The 21,365-nt window shown below is 44.1% G+C and overlaps 1 protein-coding gene across 3 annotated transcripts in view; it reads right to left on the bottom strand.

Annotated features, from left to right (window-relative positions):
- The window catches only part of SLC12A1 (solute carrier family 12 member 1), a 197,411-nt gene that overhangs the window by 134,905 nt on the left and 41,141 nt on the right, over positions 1-21,365 (bottom strand). The window contains exon 5 of one of the 3 annotated variants that reach the window (XM_056572280.1): positions 2,002-2,097. In XM_056572280.1, the coding sequence (XP_056428255.1) occupies positions 2,002-2,097 (96 nt within the window). Of the gene's footprint in view, positions 1-2,001; positions 2,098-3,763; positions 3,860-4,279; positions 4,376-21,365 lie in introns of all 3 variants that reach the window. The other 2 variants (XM_056572281.1, XM_056572282.1) reach the window with 2 other exon arrangements.

Below are 21,365 nucleotides of genomic sequence, written 5' to 3' on the forward strand. Positions count from 1 at the left end.
TTTTTAACTCCCACCAGACTTTCCAAAGAAAATCCTGAACAAAGGTTCGTCCTCCTTTTAACTTAAAATTAAGATGGAGTAAATAAAAGAGTCTACAACTTTCAGTTATCATTGACTTTACAAAGCCTCCAGTAGACAACAGAAGCATATGGGGAGTCCTCCTGTCTTCTTTGCCGTCCTTTCCCTATGTCCATATGAACATGGCAGGAAATGACTAATCTATGCTTAGACAGGAATTGTTTTAAAAAGTTAGGCATTGAAGCCGTTCCCCTTATGTTTTCTTTTTTTTATTCTGTTAACCATTTAACCATGAAGCAATTTCAAATGTACTTGATATTGCCTGAAGATATGAACAAAGATTCCAGTCTGTTCATGAAACTTGAGAATTGGAGGAACCATTAATGTTGTTTGTATGTCTGTAGACTTAATGGCTGCCAATAGACAGTGATCACCAGTACAGGGGCTGAAAGATCATATGATTACATTGAGATTACAGTAAAGGAATTTGTCCTTGAATTGTTTTACTAATGTACCCACCTACCTGTTTTCATTATCCATATTTTATTGGTTATTGTGGAACATGTGAAGAAATTATTCCATGGTTAATAGTTCTGATTGATATGATACAAAAATAATAATGCTATTTTTGTTTATGGGATTGTAACACACAATTTACTAGACATCATAAAGGAAAAGGGGAGGCTAGTGGTCTAGATAAGGACTTAAGGTATTAACCATGGCAACCAATCTGCCCACTGCAACACCTTGCCATGACTAGTTTTCATACATGATATGGTTGGGTATGGTACATTTGGGAATAATTCTTCACCATGTTTGAAGTTTGGCAAATTAAACTGTTTTTCCATCTTATAAAGAGATGAGATATTGCCAGAATATATTGCCAGATATTGTAAAAATGTAGGGGACACAGTGCTAATGGGCCACCATTTTTGCTTTCACTCTGCATAGTGGCACCTCAGCCACCTACTGTGCACAGTACTGCAACATGGCCACATTCTTGTAATCCCTGTACGGTAAAAAGGCTGTGAACCAGCACTGCAGCCCCTTCATTCTCACGATTGGTGGGGATCGTAGGTTGGACCTCCATGGATTATGAAGTGCTGGCATACCCAAGTGACATGCTATCAGTTTATAAGATCGAAAAGGAACAAAGAAAATAGACACTTTAAATGTGAATGGACTCTTACCTTGTGCCGAAACAAGCAGCCATATAATTAACAGACATAATTGGGTTACATGTGCATTACACATGTGTTTCTATTAAACTTGCAGTCAGGTTATCTTGGAGGCCAGTTGGGCAAATATTCTTATACTTTCTGCTACTCACTTTTTTCTATCCTAAGGCATCATGAAGGAATAAGCCATTGTGCTTACTTACTTACCTTCGCTGGTATTGAGCCTAATTGCCTCTCTCCCAGTGTCAAAGCAATGAAAAAAGTAAAGGTATATTTATAATATTGGCAATTCTGTGCTCCTACAGATTATAGGTAATTATATAACCACCTAATAGGGATTTTATTTTACAATGAAGTTGCCATCTACTTTATATAAAGACGCTTAACGCCTTTATGCACAGACATATTGTGCACTAGTAATATTATGAAACATTTACTGTATGCTCATATACTTTATAAGATTGTATCCAATTATACCTTAAATTTTTCTTTTTTTATATTTCAACATTTACAATATTTATATTCTATTGTTGTGTTCTTTACTTAGATTGTTACTTGCTTCCTGCTGGAGTTGATAATGAAAAGTAAAAAGACTGGTAAATTTGTAAACAAATATATTTTCACCTCTCTATAATTCTATATCAGTGACTATAAAATTTGGTGCTGGGAAATGTAGAAGTTTCACCCCAAATCACTGTCATCTAGACAGTGTCAGCCTAGTTCTTGGTCAAATTTAACTTTACATTCTTTGTCAACGTGTCAACAGTTATAAGCAATGGAAGCAGACAATGAAAATGTTACCTACCTCCTCTGACAATGCCATTGGTGCATATAGCTGACATAGAAAGACCTGTCAATGTAGTTACCACCACACTGAGGGCTATGACAACCACTCCAAGACCTGAAAAAAGCAAAATACCTACTTTTACCTGCATCCAACATAAGCATTGATAACGCAGCTCCCTGGAATTGACTTACAGAAAAAATGTGGATCTCCTGAAATGCACTGAGATTATAGTCACTTACCTTACCAGTGGTCTTATGGGGTAAATCCCATATATGTACAAGGACCCTTAAAAGGGTACTCCGCTGTTAGACATCTTAACCCCTAAACAAAGGATAGAGGATAAGATGTCTGATCACGGGGGACCTACCGCTGGGGATCCCTGTGATCCCCCCTGCAGAAGCCCGGTACCTCAGCAGCCCAGAGCTAAATTTTCTCCAAAGCTGATGACGGGCGGTGCAGGGGATGGGGCATCGTGATGTCATGGCCCGCCCCCCTCGTGATGTTATGCCCCGCCCCCTCAATACAAGTCTATGGAAGTCTATAGTCTTGCAATGAGGGGGGTTGACGTGACGTCATGAGGAGGTGGGGCCGTGACATCACGATGCCCCGTCCCCTGCACCGCCCGTCATCAGCTTTGGAGAAAATTTAGCTTCGGGCTGCTGCAGGGGGGATCGGCGGGCGGGCCCCCCGCGATCAGACATCTTATCCCCTAGGCTTTGGATAGGGGATAAGATGTCTAACAGCTGAGTACCTAATTAAAGTATGTTCACACAGTAGAATGTCTGTGTGGAATTCCGCATGAATATTCCACACGGACATTCCACAGCAGCACTGATATCAATGGATTTCTGTTCACATGACAGAATTTCCTGATTCCAAACATGCTCAATGTTTTTGCGGATTCCGCAAGGAAATGCATTGCCATATATGAGAAGGCGCATTTCAGAGCAGTCCTAGCGCCGGCATGTTCTGCTGCCGCTCCACTGTCTGTAGAATGTCTGCACGCAAGTTTTCCTTTCCTCTTTTCCATTCTTTTCCATTCCTCCGTGTGAACATAGCCTTGCTGAACATCTTTAGTGCCAAATCAACCATATGGTCAGCCCTACAAAGTAAAACTGACCAGATAATCCAGAATTATGGAAATACAATTTGAAATATAGCCCGAATATGAGACATTGGTTCTGAAGTATAGGAAGAGCTACTAGGCAGAAATATACATAAGTGGACAGGGTTTGGTTATTGCAAATAAATAAAAAGTTTCATAAGAACTGTACACTTTTAAATGCAAAGAAATGGCCCCAGGTTCCATGTATTTATTGAGTATCCTTGGTTGTGTTTTTTTTTTTACTCTCATCATAATAATGATCATATAATGCAATACTGTTTTATTTATTTGCATCCTGCTGCACAGAAATATGAAAGATATAATACATACCATGGAAACAAGAAAGATCATGATGCAGACCCATTACTAGATTCTCATTGAATGGAGGCCACCTGAAATGTTCTTAGTAACACCTTTCATTTTTATGTGACTCACCTCATTGTCATAAGAATACATATGAAGGGAACTGACCAAATATGCTCTCGTTTGTCCACCATTGTACACACCATTAACATATTTGCCTCCTCCTAGATGACATTACCTTACAATTTGTTGACCTTTATTGTCCATATCCAGAGGAGCCAGGAAGACTTTCCAGAACTGAGAACAGATTAGATATAATCTCCTACCTAGTCATACAGTGACCCGGTATCTTAAGTATGCTTAACTCTTTACCTCCACGGACATAACCGTTGGTTGCTATTGCAGAGGTTGACAACCCAGTAATTGAGGTTACCATGGTGGCAAGTAAAATTATGACAACTCCCAGACCTGTCAGTAGTAAAAGAAAATGAAATATTTTATATATGTATCTTGTCTTATATATAACATAACACTGGGAACGCTGATGCCTGGAATTTATGAGCCTGGGAAAAAAAAGTACTGAGTTCTTGAAAAAGGCTGGATAGGAAAAAGTGACTGAATACCAACTTGTGATGACCAGCACAGTCCTTCTCACGAAAATCCTGAAACTAAGAACCTAGGAGAAAGGTTTAGCCTTCCACTGCTGGAAGTGTTCATCTGCGTTTAAGATCCTGAAATAAATGAATCTCCTTGTCTCATTTTTGCTCTACACTCCAGTCGACGCTAAAAAAAAAAGCCTCCAGCAAGTCAAGTATGTGATTACCTTAAAATAATGAGATTCTGAACTGGCATCGACCTTTAGAACGTTCATGGCTCATATTTTATTACCTCCTTTGACATATCCATTTGTGGCAATTGCCGAGGTGGACAGGCCAGTTATAGTAGTTACTGTCACAGCTAACCCGATGATAATGACACCAAGACCTCAGTGGAAAGAGAAAAATACAGTCTGTTAACTATTAAAACATACTTCCACTTGTGCCTTGTCTGGCGCATCCCCTGCAATAAGCCTATGGCCTTTACTATTAGAAATGACTTTTCTCACATTCTAGGTGCACGCAGGGCTACAAAAATGCCTTGGTTTCCTAAATAGGGAATGGAGAGATAGCAGCTGCAAAGATCTCTCTTCGGTAGTTTTTTTTTTTTGTTAACAATAAATTGAAGTAAAGGGACCTTTGATTGCTTTTTATTCTATTTTTTCTGGCATGTGATAAGAACAATAATCAGCAATTCTGCCATTGAATTGTTTTTTCACATTTATGGTATTCCTTGCATGAAATAAATAATATTGTTTTAATATTGCAGCCGTTTGCACACAAAGATACCAGTTATGTTTTGTTCCTTTTGGAGTTTAGGGGATAACTTAATTTAAATACAGAGCATAAATATCTATACATTTATAGATAGATGTTGATATATAGTCCCCTTATGGAGATTTACTGCATAATTGCTTGGTAAGTTCTCCAGTGCCAGTTAGGGTCTATTCAAATGGGCGGAAGTTCTGCCTCAATAGACTTCTAGGGGAATCCACACTTTGCAATTTTCGAATGCGGAATTCCGCACCAATTCCACGCAAAATCTGCACAAGCCAGAAACCACCAAAGAAACAGAAGCGGAATTGGTGCGGAAATTCCACCCGTGTTAATAGACCCTTACTGACCATCATCTGCTACATTATGGGTATGGAGAGGGCTCAGCTCCTGAGCTGACTTCATTCATCCTTAAAAGGTACTCCGGTGCTCCAGTGTTCTGAACATTTTGTTCAGATTGCTCGGAGCCGGAGGCTGTGATCATGACGTCATGGCCACGCCCCCTTGTGATGTCGACTGGCACGCCCCCTCCCATAGACATGAATGGAGGGGGTGTGGTGTGAAATCAGTAGGGGGCATGGCAGTGACATCGTGACCACTGCTGCAGGAACCCGGCCCACTGCTGGGGCCCCTGCAATCAGATATCTTATCCCCTATCCTTTTCATAGGGGATAAGGTGTCTAGCAGCGGAGAACCCTTTTAATGCTATGATGACATACATGTACATAATTGGGTGTTAAGGGGTTGGACTCTCTTTTGGTCTAGAACAAAGTTGAGGTAAAAGGTGAAAACACACAATCAGGTTGCATTGCAATTGAGTTGCAGTTTCCAATAAAATTCTTTCATTACTTACTATTGTAAACTGACGTGATAGCGCTAAAAACTGCAATCCAACCTGATCATGTGTTTTCACCCAAAGGGGTTTTTCAGCCAAATATTCTACTTTGTTATCTGTCTCCCTGTGCATTAATAAAAATAAAAGCCAGCATATTTAGGTCCCCTGCTTTACTGCCACTGCAACTGTCAGATCTCACAGCCCCCGCTCCCCTGCTGCTGCAGCGGTCAGATCTTCTAGTCCCCATTGCATTTTCTCCTGTTTAGCTCCAACTGGAACTTCAGACTCAGCTGGTTTTGAAAGAACTGGTTTCGAAAGAACAGACTCACTAGCTTCAAAGGCTTAGAAGGAGCCAATGCAATATTTTGGGACATATTCTATTGAAATAATCAAATTTCCCATTGCTAAATGCTTCCATGAAACTGGAGAGCCCCTTTAACTCCTTAAAGGGGTACTCCGCTGCTCAGCTTTTGGAACAAACTGTTCCGAACGCTGGAGCCCGGAGCTCATGATGCCATAGCCCCGCCTCCTCATGACATCACACCCCGCCCCCTCAATGCAAGTCTATGGGAGGGGGCGTGGCAGTCATCACGCCCCCTCCCATAGACTTGCACCGAGGGGGCGGGGCGTGATGTCATGAGGGAGTGGGGTTATGACGTCATGAGCTCCCGGCGTCAGCTCCAGCACTCAGAATGATTTGTTCCAAACGCTGAGCAGCGGAGTACCCCTTTAACACAGACTGACATACATGTACATCATCTGGAGGGATGGTTCCTGTAGAATGCCATACATTTGTGTCATTGTGATTACATGGGCACAGAAAATGGGCTCCTATCTTAATGGCCAGAATTAAAATTAAATTCTCAAGATGCCACAGACAATAGCAATTGTGGCATCTAGGTGGTCAGATAGATGAAGGAAGTTCCCTGGGACGCCCATTGGCATGTTGCAAACACGATCATGGGAAGTGGCTGGAATGAAATTGGAGTCAAGGGCCTAGCAAAGGCCTTGGTTGTATAATTATAAGGCCATGCTACAGAAAGGAAATAATGCTGTTATACTTAGTTTATCCAAGCATAATTTAAGGGATCTGAAATTTGATTGTAACTAAATAAATAATATTAAAGTTTAGTGAAAAAAAATGCAAAAAATAAAGAATACAAATTCCATAAAAATTGATTCTATTTTGTAAAATATTACAGTGTCACAGTAAGTTAACATGCTACTTAACTCCAATGATGCTGCGGTGGCAGGATACATGTTTGACATTGCTGGAAACTCTGTAGCCCACAAGTTGCCCGCTGCTAAAACGAGTGTTCTACCGATTTGTGTGGTACTTCCAGCAAATCAATGCAGGCCACGAAGTTGCTATAATTTTACTTGTTTCCTTTCGCCGCAGCCACACTGTAGTTGCATAAATCTATCCCAAAATAGTTCTAGATATGACTCACTGCACAAAAACAAGCCCACATATAGCCCACATACATACAAGTAGAAGTTATGGCTTTTGGAAGGTGACAAGCTAAAAAAAAATACTTTTTTCCCCATAAAATCCACTATTATTGTGCAAAAGTAGTAAAACAGAAAGAACTTCGCAGGATCACTATAATCATAACAACCCACAGAATTGGTTCCTCAAGTTACAATATTATTTGGTTCCAGGATGACCATTGTATGTTGAAACGATAACACTATGTAAACATGGTAATTGGTTTCCATAATGTCATTCAAAAATAAGAAAAATTGGAAATTAAAGAAAAAAGAAAAATAAATAGATAACTAATAGAGATAAAGCAAGTCCTTACATATAAAAGTAAGAAAGATCAGCTGGGAGCTGTAATCACTGTCTATGTAGAGGACAGGAGCTTCTTCAGGATCCTGTACAGTTCACACAATGTCCTAAAAAAAAGTAAAATGGAGCCGCCCTCACCTGGTGTCCAAAGGAGCAGCAAACCCTGGCACAGGTAAAGTGTACAAAACATGTAGTACCTCCCTGTACTATGAGGAGGCGCTACCAGACATCAGTCAGTGCATGCACATAAGTAATATAGGAGTTTTACTGGTGAAATGCCCATTCTGATTGGTCAGTTCTTACAGCCATTGCCACGTTTGGCAGATCTGGACTGTCCGTAGCATTGTATGTGGAGTATGGTTTCAAGGTACGATGGTCCTGAAAAGACCAATGTATGTTAAAATATTGTAACTTGAGGCCATTGTAATTTGAGGGACCACTGTATGTTTTTATGCTGTATAATGAACAGTGAAAAAATTTACCGTGGAATTAAAGGATTTTTTTTTACATTTCTTTTACATTTCTTCCCAAAGTGGTATCATTGGAAATTACAATTAACCCCACCAAAACAGGCCCTCATACAGCTATGTCAACAGAAAAATTATGAAAAAGTTATGAATGTGATGATGAAAATAAATAAATCCTGCAGTCCTTATTGTTACGCCGAGCGCTCCGGGTCCCCGCTCCTCCCCGGAGCGCTCGCTTCACTCTCCCCGCGGCAGCGCTCCGGTCACGTCCTCTGACCCGGGGCGCTGCGATTCCGCTGCCAGCCGGGATGCGATTCGTGATGCGGGTAGCGCCCGCTCGCGATGCGCACCCCGGCTCCCCTACCTGACTCGCTCTCCGTCTGTTCTGTCCCGGCGCGCGCGGCCCCGCTCCCTAGGGCGCGCGCGCGCCGGGTCTCTGCGATTTAAAGGGCCACTGCGCCGCTGATTGGCGCAGTGGTTCCAATTAGTGTCTTCACCTGTGCACTTCCCTATATCACCTCACTTCCCCTGCACTCCCTTGCCGGATCTTGTTGCCTTAGTGCCAGTGAAAGCGTTCCTTGTGTGTTCCTTGCCAGTGTTTCCAGACCTTCTGCCGTTGCCCCTGACTACGATCCTTGCTGCCTGCCCCGACCTTCTGCTACGTCCGACCTTGCTTTTGCCTACTCCCTTGTACCGCGCCTATCTTCAGCAGCCAGAGAGGTGAGCCGTTGCTAGTGGATACGACCTGGTCACTACCGCCGCAGCAAGACCATCCCGCTTTGCGGCGGGCTCTGGTGAAAACCAGTAGTGGCTTAGAACCGGTCCACTAGCACGGTCCACGCCAATCCCTCTCTGGCACAGAGGATCCACTACCTGCCAGCCGGCATCGTGACAGTAGATCCGGCCATGGATCCCGCTGAAGTTCCTCTGCCAGTTGTCGCTGACCTCACCACGGTGGTCGCCCAGCAGTCACAACAGATAGCGCAACAAGGCCAACAGCTGTCTCAACTGACCGTTATGCTACAACAGTTACTACCACAGCTTCAGCAGTCATCTCCTCCGCCAGCTCCTGCACCTCCTCCGCAGCGAGTGGCCGCTCCTGGGATACGCTTATCCTTGCCGGATAAATTTGATGGGGACTCTAAGTTTTGCCGTGGCTTTCTTTCCCAATGTTCCCTGCATCTGGAGATGATGTCGGACCTGTTTCCCACTGAAAGGTCTAAGGTGGCTTTCGTAGTCAGCCTTCTGTCCGGAAAAGCCCTGTCATGGGCCACACCGCTCTGGGACCGCAATGACCCCGTCACTGCCTCTGTACACTCCTTCTTCTCGGAAATCCGAAGTGTCTTTGAGGAACCTGCCCGAGCCTCTTCTGCTGAGACTGCCCTGTTGAACCTGGTCCAGGGTAATTCTTCCGTTGGCGAGTATGCCGTACAATTCCGTACTCTTGCTTCAGAATTGTCCTGGAATAATGAGGCCCTCTGCGCGACCTTCAAAAAAGGCCTATCCAGCAACATTAAAGATGTTCTGGCCGCACGAGAAATTCCTGCTAATCTACATGAACTTATTCACCTAGCCACTCGCATTGACATGCGTTTTTCCGAAAGGCGTCAGGAACTCCGCCAAGATATGGACTCTGTTCGCACGAGGCGTTTCTTCTCCTCGGCTCCTCTCTCCTCTGGTCCCCTGCAATCTGTGCCTGTGCCTCCCGCCGTGGAGGCTATGCAGGTCGACCGGTCTCGCCTGACACCTCAAGAGAGGACACGACGCCGTATGGAGAACCTCTGCCTGTACTGTGCTAGTACCGAACACTTCCTGAGAGATTGTCCTATCCGTCCTCCCCGCCTGGAAAGACGTACGCTGACTCCGCACAAAGGTGAGACAGTCCTTGATGTCTACTCTGCTTCTCCACGTCTTACTGTGCCTGTGCGGATGTCTGCCTCTGCCTTCTCCTTCTCTACAGTGGCCTTCTTGGACTCTGGATCTGCAGGAAATTTTATTTTGGCCTCCCTCGTCAACAGGTTCAACATTCCGGTGACCAGTCTCGCCAGACCCCTCTACATCAATTGTGTAAATAATGAAAGATTGGACTGTACCATACGTTTCCGCACGGAGCCCCTTCTTATGAGCATCGGATCTCATCATGAGAGGATTGAACTTTTGGTCCTCCCCAATTGCACCTCGGAAATTCTCCTTGGACTTCCCTGGCTTCAACTTCATTCCCCTACCCTGGATTGGTCCACTGGGGAGATCAAGAGTTGGGGGTCCTCTTGTTCCAAGAACTGTCTAAAACCGGTTCCCAGTAACCCTTGCCGTAACTCTGTGGTTCCTCCAGTAACCGGTCTCCCTAAGGCCTATATGGACTTCGCGGATGTTTTCTGCAAAAAACAAGCTGAGACTCTACCTCCTCACAGGCCTTATGATTGCCCTATCGACCTCCTCCCGGGCACTACTCCACCCCGGGGCAGAATTTATCCTCTCTCTGCCCCAGAGACTCTTGCCATGTCCGAATACGTCCAGGAGAATCTAAAAAAGGGCTTTATCCGTAAATCCTCCTCTCCTGCCGGAGCCGGATTTTTCTTTGTGTCCAAAAAAGATGGCTCCCTACGTCCTTGCATTGACTACCGCGGTCTTAATAAAATCACGGTTAAGAACCGCTACCCCTTACCCCTCATCTCTGAACTCTTTGATCGCCTCCAAGGTGCCCACATCTTCACTAAATTGGACTTAAGAGGCGCCTATAACCTCATCCGCATCAGAGAGGGGGACGAGTGGAAAACGGCATTTAACACCAGAGATGGACACTTTGAGTATCTGGTCATGCCCTTTGGACTGTGCAACGCCCCTGCCGTCTTCCAAGACTTTGTCAATGAAATTTTTCGTGATCTGTTATACTCCTGTGTTGTTGTATATCTGGACGATATCCTAATTTTTTCTGCCAATCTAGAAGAACACCGCCAGCATGTCCGTATGGTTCTTCAGAGACTTCGTGACAACCAACTCTATGCCAAAATTGAGAAATGTCTGTTTGAATGCCAATCTCTTCCTTTTCTAGGATATTTGGTCTCTGGCCAGGGACTACAGATGGATCCAGACAAACTCTCTGCCGTCTTAGATTGGCCACGCCCCTCCGGACTCCGTGCTATCCAACGCTTTTTGGGGTTCGCCAATTATTACAGGCAATTTATTCCACATTTTTCTACCATTGTGGCTCCTATCGTGGCTTTAACCAAAAAAAATGCTGATCCCAAGTCCTGGCCTCCTCAAGCAGAAGACGCCTTTAAACGACTCAAGTCTGCCTTTTCTTCGGCTCCCGTCCTCTCCAGACCTGACCCTTCCAAACCCTTCCTATTGGAGGTTGATGCCTCCTCAGTGGGAGCTGGAGCTGTTCTTCTACAAAAAAATTCTTCCGGGCATGCTGTCACTTGTGGTTTTTTCTCTAGGACCTTCTCTCCAGCGGAGAGGAACTACTCCATCGGGGATCGAGAGCTTCTAGCCATTAAATTAGCACTTGAGGAATGGAGGCATCTGCTGGAGGGATCAAGTTCTCCTGTTATTATCTACACCGACCACAAGAACCTCTCCTACCTCCAGTCTGCCCAACGGCTGAATCCTCGCCAGGCCCGGTGGTCTCTGTTCTTTGCCCGATTTAATTTTGAGATTCACTTTCGTCCTGCCGATAAGAACATTAGGGCCGATGCTCTCTCTCGTTCCTCGGATGCCTCAGAAGTTGAACTCTCTCCGCAACACATCATTCCACCTGACTGCCTGATCTCCACTTCTCCTGCCTCCATCAGGCAGACTCCTCCAGGAAAGACCTTTGTTTCTCCTCGCCAACGCCTCGGAATCCTCAAATGGGGTCACTCCTCCCATCTCGCAGGTCATGCGGGTATCAAGAAATCTGTGCAACTCATCTCCCGCTTCTATTGGTGGCCGACTCTGGAGACGGATGTTGTGGACTTTGTGCGAGCCTGCACTATCTGTGCCCGGGATAAGACTCCTCGCCAGAAGCCCGCTGGTTTTCTTCATCCTCTGCCTGTCCCCGAACAGCCTTGGTCTCTGATTGGTATGGATTTTATTACTGATTTACCCCCTTCCCGTGGCAACACTGTTATTTGGGTGGTCGTTGATCGATTCTCCAAAATGGCACATTTCATCCCTCTTCCTGGTCTTCCTTCTGCGCCTCAGTTGGCTAAACAATTTTTTGTACACATTTTTCGTCTTCACGGGTTGCCTACGCAGATTGTCTCGGATAGAGGCGTCCAATTCGTGTCTAAATTTTGGAGGGCTCTCTGTAAACAACTCAAGATTAAATTAAATTTTTCTTCTGCATATCATCCCCAGTCCAATGGACAAGTAGAAAGGATTAACCAGATCTTGGGTGATTATTTGCGACATTTTGTTTCCTCCCGCCAGGATGACTGGGCAGATCTCCTCCCATGGGCCGAATTCTCGTATAACTTCAGGGTCTCTGAGTCTTCCTCCAAATCCCCATTTTTCGTGGTGTACGGCCGTCACCCTCTTCCCCCCCTCCCTACTCCCTTGCCCTCTGGTCTGCCCGCTGTGGATGAAATTTCTCGTGACCTTTCCATCATATGGAGAGAGACCCAAAATTCTCTCTTACAGGCTTCATCACGCATGAAGAAGTTCGCGGATAAGAAAAGAAGAGCTCCCCCCGTTTTTTCCCCTGGAGACAAGGTATGGCTCTCCGCTAAATATGTCCGCTTCCGTGTCCCTAGCTACAAGTTGGGACCACGCTATCTTGGTCCTTTCAAAATTTTGTGTCAAATTAATCCTGTCTCTTATAAACTTCTTCTTCCTCCCTCTCTTCGTATCCCTAATGCCTTTCACGTCTCTCTTCTCAAACCACTCATCCTCAACCGTTTTTCTCCCAAATCTGTTCCTCCCACTCCTGTTTCCGGCTCCTCGGACATCTTCTCGGTCAAAGAAATTTTAGCTGCCAAAAAGGTCAGAGGGAAAAAATTTTTTTTAGTGGACTGGGAGGGTTGTGGTCCTGAAGAGAGATCCTGGGAACCTGAGGACAACATCCTAGACAAAAGTCTGCTCCTCAGGTTCTCAGGCTCTAAGAAGAGGGGGAGACCCAAGGGGGGGGGTACTGTTACGCCGAGCGCTCCGGGTCCCCGCTCCTCCCCGGAGCGCTCGCTTCACTCTCCCCGCGGCAGCGCTCCGGTCACGTCCTCTGACCCGGGGCGCTGCGATTCCGCTGCCAGCCGGGATGCGATTCGTGATGCGGGTAGCGCCCGCTCGCGATGCGCACCCCGGCTCCCCTACCTGACTCGCTCTCCGTCTGTTCTGTCCCGGCGCGCGCGGCCCCGCTCCCTAGGGCGCGCGCGCGCCGGGTCTCTGCGATTTAAAGGGCCACTGCGCCGCTGATTGGCGCAGTGGTTCCAATTAGTGTCTTCACCTGTGCACTTCCCTATATCACCTCACTTCCCCTGCACTCCCTTGCCGGATCTTGTTGCCTTAGTGCCAGTGAAAGCGTTCCTTGTGTGTTCCTTGCCAGTGTTTCCAGACCTTCTGCCGTTGCCCCTGACTACGATCCTTGCTGCCTGCCCCGACCTTCTGCTACGTCCGACCTTGCTTTTGCCTACTCCCTTGTACCGCGCCTATCTTCAGCAGCCAGAGAGGTGAGCCGTTGCTAGTGGATACGACCTGGTCACTACCGCCGCAGCAAGACCATCCCGCTTTGCGGCGGGCTCTGGTGAAAACCAGTTGTGGCTTAGAACCGGTCCACTAGCACGGTCCACGCCAATCCCTCTCTGGCACAGAGGATCCACTACCTGCCAGCCGGCATCGTGACACTTATGGTCAGAATTGGCTTGTCCAAAGGGGTAGTGGATAAGATGTCTGATCGCAGGAGTCCCGCTGCTAGGGACCTCCGCGATCTCTCTGCTACACCCGGTGTTCGTTTAGAGCGTCGGGTCCTGCACGGGAGGCTCGTGACGTCATGTAATGGTTACTATAAAATATGATATATTCATTAATGCTGACAATATATAAACTCTAAATAGGGCTCTGTCTACAAGGAACTACAATATTATGATCATACTGCATAATCCTAAGGCTCCGTTCACACGACCGTCTAGACCCGTCCCTTTCTTCTCCCGTCAAAAATAAAAACGGACTTTAAAAAAAACGGACAATAACGGATGCAAACAGATGTTATCCGTTTGTATCCATTTGGATCGGTTATTGTCCAGTTAATAAACCCAAAAAAATTAATGTTATTGTTCTGAGCATGCTCAGAAGTAAAAACGGATCAAAAATGGATTGAAAAAACGGATGCAAACAGATGACATTAAAGCCTTATCCATTTTCCATAGACTTCAATGTTAAATTTACTGTATCCGTTTTTTCTTCAGTTTTTGACAGAAGAAAAAATGCAGCATGTGCCGTTTTTTCTGCCGTCAACAGAACGGAAATGAGTGCAGACGCATACAAACGGAAGTAAACGTATTGGAAAAAATCCCAGTGATGAGATGAATGGGATTTTTAAAAAAACGTTTTTTTAGGGTGCGTTCACACAGCCGTCTGTCCCCATTTTTATCCCCGTTTCGGTTCCGTTCATGTCAATGGGATTTTATTACAATCCGTTTGTACCCGTCTGCACTCATTTCCGTTTTTTTGATGGCAGAAAAAATGGCACATGCAGTATTTTTTCTTCTGTCAAAAAAAAAATGGAAAAAAAAAACGGATACAGTAGATTTAACACTGAAGTCTATGGGAAACGGATGAGCCATATCCATTGCATCCATTTTTTCTTTGGTTTATTAACTTGAACAATAACGGATCCAAACAGATATAAATGAATAACATCCGTTTGCATCTGTTAAAGTCCGTTTTTATTTTTGACGGGAGAAGAACAGGACGGGTCTAGATGGCCGTGTAAATGCAGCCTTAAAGGGGTACTCCAGTGGAAAACCTTTTTTTTAAATGAACTGCCGCCAGAAAGTTAAGCAGTTTTGTAAATTACTTCTATTAAAAAAATCTTAATCCTTTTAGTACTTTTTAGCAGGTGTATGCTACTTTTTGAATTTCTTTTTTGTGTTGTCCACAGTGCTCTCTGCTGACACCTCTGTCCGTGTCAGGAACTGTCCAGAGCAGCATAGGTTTTCTATGGGGATTTTCTCCTGCTCTGGACAGTTCCTGATACGGGCATCAGGTGTCAGCAGAGAGCACTGTGGACAACACAAAAAATAAATAAAAAAAATAAAGATTTTCCTCTGTAGTAAACAGCTGCTAAAAAGTACTGAAAGGATTAAGATTTATTAATAGAAGTCGTTTACAAATCTGTTTAACTTTCTGGCACCAGTTCATTTAAAAAAAACAGTTTTCCACCGGAGTACCCCTTTAAGGCTGCGTTCACACGGCCGTCTAGACCCGTTCTTCTCCCGTCAAAAATAAAAACGGACTTTAAAAAAAAAAAAAAAAATGGACAATAACGGATGCAAAGATGGATGTTATTTGTTTATATCCATTTGGATCCGTTATTGTTCAGTTAATAAACCAAAAAAAAAAAGAGTACCCCTTTAACAGCCTGCAAGAATGGAGTCGAAACGGGGATAAAAAAAAAAAAAAAAAAACGGCCATGTGAATGCACCGTAAGTCAGTGTTTCCCGACCAGTGTGCCTCCAGCTGTTGCAAAACTACAACTCCCAGCATGCCCGGACAGCCGTTGGCTGTCCGGGCATACTGGGAGTTGTAGTTTTGCAACAGCTGGAGGCACACTGGTCGGGAAACACTGTGACCTAAGTAATCCTAACTGACATTTAGCGTTGTATACATCATTGTATGGCTAAACTATTCCTCTGAGTTCCAGATTCAAAGCAATTTTACGAAAAAATGAAATAAACTTCCCCGCAACGCCACCAGGAGAGAAAAAAAAACAAAAAACGCCCATCACAGTCCTGTCCATAGAAGACGAAAAAATGCTGATATTAAATTAAAGACCATATGAGATGTTTACCACAAATCTAAGCTGATCTGAAGTGAAATCCAACAACTCCATCACAGCGCAAAAGATAAATAACTTCTAAGAGGAATATCCTTCCGGCTTTTCTCACACCTGGGAGCGAAGTAATACTTCTTAATGACCCAAATAAGTTACCAAACTGCCCTTAGAAAACTAATTGTGCATGAACGCCCTAAGCAAAAGAATTGGCAGCTTTCAAAACGCTCCCTTTTTATAGCAGGACAGAGACGTGGCTGCACCCCCGTGGCTATAAGGTTTCATTTGATATGCATCATAAAATCACCCAGCGCTTATTTGTCAGGCACAACATATGCTAAAGTGCAGGCCAGAGAAAATGAGAATTTTTTTTTCAATTGGTAATATTTTTCTTTTGGTAAGAAACAATCTTTCTATACGTCCCAAATGACCCAATTCTATTTTACAGCTCCGGCATAAGCTGTTCTCATTAAGTGAATGATGAGCGCGCAATTAAAAAGTGCCCGTGGGTAAGAATGTCCTTATGCCACAATCGGTGCACACTGTGCAATTAGGAAGGATGTATGGGCAGGATCCTGCGTCTCAGGATTAAAGGGGTACTCCGCCCCCTAGACATCTTATCCCCTATACAAAGCCTAGGGGCGGACTACCCCTTTAACGGGAACCAATCATCAGATTTTACCCTATATAACGTTTGGCAAAGCGTTATATAGGGTAAAATCTTTATTTTCACCATTCCCGGGGGATGCTCCTGCCCCCAGGGATGGTGAAGATGTGAAGTTATAAACTAGTCACCGCCACCGCCGTAAGTAGTCACCTGGGCGGGGAGCTCTTCTCCCCTACTCCCGTTCTTCGGCCGGCAGCGACGCCCCCTCCGCTTGATTGATGGGCAGCGTCATCGCTCTGCTCCGTCTGTTCAGTGAGCGGAACAATGACGCTGCCCATCAATCAAGCGGAGGGGGCGTCACTGCCGGCCGAAGAACGGGAGTAGATGAGAAGAGCTCCCCGCCCAGGTGACTACTTACGGCGGCGGTGACTAGTTTATAACTTCATATCTTCACCATCCCTGGGGGCAGGAGCGTCCCCCGGGAATGGTGAGGACAACAATTTTACCCTATATAACGCTTTGCCAAGCATTATATAGGGTAAAATCTGATGATTGGTTCCCTTTAAAGGGGTTATCCAGGAAAAAACTTTTTTTTAGAGATCAACTGGCTCCAGAAAGTTAACCAGATTTGTAAATTACTTCTATTAAAAAAAAAATCTTAATCCTTTCAGTACTTATGAGCTGCTGTAGTTAAAGGGGTACTCCCGTGGAAAACTTTTTTTTTAGATATCAACTGGTGCCAGAAAGTTAAACAGATTTGTAAATCACTTCTATTAAAAAATCTTAATCCTTCCAGTACTTTTTAGGGGCTGTATACTAAAGAGAAATCCAAAAAAGAAATGCATTTCCTCTGATGTCATGACCACAGTGCTCTCTGCTGACCTCTGCTGTCCATTTTAGGAACTGTCCAGAGCAGGAGAAAATCCCCATAGCAAACATATGCTGCTCTGGACAGTTCCTAAAATGGACAGCAGAGGTCAGCAGAGAGCACTGTGGTCATGACATCAGAGGAAATGCATTTCTTTTTTGGATTTCTCTTTAGTAAACAGCCCCCATAAAGTACAGGAAGGATTAAGATTTTTTAATAGAAGTGATTTACAAATCTGTCTAACTTTCTGGCACCAGTTGATTTAAAAAAAAAAAAAAAAAGTTTTTCACCGGAGTACTCCTATAAGGTTGTTCTTTTCCGTCTAAGTGCTCTCTGATGACACGTGTCTCGGGAACCGCACAGTTTAGAAGCAAATCCCCATAGCAAACCTCTTCTAAACTGGGCGGTTCCCGAGACACGTGTAATCAGAGAGCACTTAGACAGAAAAGAACAACCTTAACGTCAGAAGTTCATAAGTACTGAAAGGATTAAGATGTTTTAATTGAAGTAATTCACAAATCTATTTAACTTTCTGGAGCCAGTTGATATATATAAAAAAGTTTTTTTCCTGGATAACCCCTTTAAGGTCGCAACTCAGGATTTTTTTTCATCACAGATTGAAAAATGTATTCCCTTTTTTATGGACAGAAGGCTCCTTGATTGAATTTCTTATGTGGCATTATGAACCTTTTTTTTCATATTTTAATGTAGGCTTTGCATAACCTGAGTCTTTATCATCTTCTAGATATACAGCACTGGCTAGCAAAGAGTTAATGCTAAACAAATGAGAATCATTCATAAAGCAGCCAAAAGCTAGTCAGAGCTCCAATGTCACTTTGTGAGGTTTTTGCTCGGCTGCAGTGTTTATAAAGCTTGGTACAAGTTGGCATAAATTATAGTTATGGAGCAATCTGACCTGTCCAGAAAAGGAGAAATTTATAGAGCAGTGGTCTCCAACCTGCGGACCTCCAGATGTTGCAAAACTACAACTCCCAGCATGCCCGGACAGCCGTTGGCTGTCCGTGCATGCTGGGAGTTGTAGTTTTAAACAAACTCAAAAAACACCCCAAAGGGGAATGAGGGGTCCTGAGACACAATAACTACAAACCCCAGGGCCGAAGCCCAGGAGTCACTAATTCCCCTCTTTAAATGATCCCCTAAAATATAACTTTTATTAGTATATAATAAAATATTCCCACTAGATTAGTTAAAAAATAAGTGTCAGAGTGTTGCTAGAACAATATAGAATGGCCAGTAGGGAAACCCCTGTCTGATAAACAGAAAATGTTTTAGCGGCGCTGCAGCCTGCTGCAATGGCAACACTGTGACGTGCAACTTAAAATATAAGCACAGCCACCCCGACATGTTTCGCTGTAAAAACAGCGTTATCAAGAGGTTATGTGGCTACAATACAGCGAAACATGTCGGGGGTGGCTGTGCTTATATTTTAAGTTGCACGTCACAGTGTTGCCATTGCAGCAGGCTGCAGCGCCGCTAAAACATTTTCTGTTTGTCAGACAGGGGTTTCCCTACTGGCCATTCTATATTGTTCAAGCAACACTCTGACACTTATTTTTTAACTAATCTAGTGGGAATATTTTATTATATACTAATAAAAGTTATATTTTAGGGGATCATTTAAAGAGGGGAAATAGTGACTCCTGGGCTTCGGCCCTGGGGTTTGTAGTTATTGAGTTGTAGTTTTGCAACATCTGGAGGTCTGCAGGTGGGAGACCACTGTTATAGAGAATCTGCAAGCACAGTGGCATATATGGCTGCAGCTTTACAATACTGCATTATATAGGTATTAAAGGGGTATGCCCTTTGAAAACTTTATTTTTTTAACTCAACTGGTGCCAGAAAGTTAAACAGATTTGTAAATTACTTCTATTTAAAAATCTTAATCCTTCCAGTACTTATCAGCTGCTGTATGCTCCACAGGAAGTTATTTTCTTTTTGAATTTCCTTTCTGCCTGACCACAGTGCTCTCTGCTGACACCTCTCTCCATTATGGGAACTGTCCAGAGTAGGAGTGAATCCCCATAGTAAACCTATCCTGCTCTGGACAGTTCCTAAAAAGGACAGAGGTGTCAGCAGAGAGCACTGTGTTCAGATAGAAAGGAAATTCAGAAAAGAAAAGAACTTCCTGTGGAGCATATAGCAGCTGATAAGTACTGGAAGGAGTAAGATTTTTAAATAGAACTAATTTACAAATCTGTGTAACTTTCTAGCACCAGTTGAAAGGCAGAAAGTTACACAGATTTGTAAATTACTTCTATTAAAAAATCTTAATCCTTCCTGTACCTATTAGCTGCTGAATACTACAGTGGAAATTATTTTCCGTTTGAAACACAGAGCTGTCTGCTGACATCATGAGCACAGTGCTCTCTGCTGACATCTCTGTCCATTTTAGGAAGTGTCCAGAGTAAAAGGAAATGCTGTTCTGGTCAGTTCCTAAAATGGACAGATATGTCAGCAGAGAGCACTGTGCTCATGATGTCAGCAGAGAGCACTGTGTTTCAAAAAGAAAAGAATTTCCGCTGTAGTATTCAGCAGCTAATAAGTACAGGAAGGATTAAGATTTTTTTAATAGAAGTAATTTACAAATCTGATTAACTTTCTGGCACCAGTTGATTTAAAAAAAAAAAAGTTTTTCACCGGAGTACCCCTTTAAGGGCTCATTGTATAATTTTTGCTATTGAATTCTGTTAGTGAGATTAGTGAGGTCTCAGTTCTATAAAGCAGTCAAAACCATTTTTTTTCATAACAAAATCCCTATTCAGATTTTACTGTTTACAATATAAATAGCATTAATTATAAACGTTCAGAAATAACCCAGCAGCATTATTGTTTGCATGTTCATATCATTTGGTTTATTGATTTACTTTTATATATTTATGTATTACATATTTTTACATATTGTGCCCCCCACCCTCACCCCCATAGGGTCATAATAGATCTTTGGAGGGTATTTGACAGTACAATCAATACTTTTATCACTTATTTTTCCTATAACATATTAGCTTCAGTTACAAGATAGGAAGCTCACTACAGCTACCTGAGACTGGGCGATCGCCAGGACAGGAATCAGTACGCCATGTGGCTTCCTGCTAAGCTGTATACACATTACTAATTGCGCTCTGTGTGTACAGTGATCAGGAAGCCAAGGTCAGTAATAAACCATCCTTACCTTCTCTCTGGAGAGACCTGCTGTCAGTGACAGCCAACTCTGCCCAGAACCTGGACATATTAAAGGGAAACTGACAAGAGTCACCCACACTAAGCTAAATACATTGGCTTATAGTGTGGGTGGCCCTCTTTCAAAGCAATTATCCTTACCAGAATCCGTGAAGCCAAATGCTTAAAGGGGTTGTGAGCTGCCCTGCAGTTCGGAGCTCCGCTCACAGCGTCCGGAAGCATTACTCTGACTGCTGTGTGCGGGCTTCCGTGTTCGCAGCCGCGGGGCGTGACGTCCCGCCCGGCCCCTTCATGACATCTTGCCCGCCCCCTCGTGATGTCTTGCCCGCCCCCTCAACGAAAGTCTATGGGAAGGGGGCGCGACCGCTTTCACATCCCTTTCCCATAGACTTTGGTAGAGGGGGCAGGCGTGACGTCACGAGGGGGCGGGCAAGACGTCACGAAGGCAGCCGCGAACACTGAAGCCCGCACACAGCGTTCGGAGTAATGAACTTCTGGACGCTGTGAGCGGAGCTCCGGACTGCAGGGCAGCGCACAACCCCTTTAAATGGGCACTCTCATTAAAATAAACTTTTAATATGGCACTCCTTATCTCAAAATAAAAATCTTTTTAAAATATTTGTGTTTAAAAATATGTTGTTTCATATGTCTTTTTTAAATTTGAAATGCTAGCCACTGGGGGTCTCCCTACTGGTCCAGCATGCATTTTCACCCCCTCGCGCGCACTGAGTTTGGACTTCTGTCCGGTCATGCCTGGACTCAGGAAGTGAAGTCTGGCCCTAGCTCGCTCTCTGACTGTATGTGAAACAGGCAGAGAGCGAGCTCTATGCTAGGGCATGCGGCGTGTGCCTAATTTGCATATCCCTGCATC

The sequence above is a fragment of the Hyla sarda genome, chromosome 4, assembly GCF_029499605.1.
Source record: "Hyla sarda isolate aHylSar1 chromosome 4, aHylSar1.hap1, whole genome shotgun sequence".
NCBI classification, from domain to species: Eukaryota; Metazoa; Chordata; class Amphibia; order Anura; family Hylidae; genus Hyla; species Hyla sarda.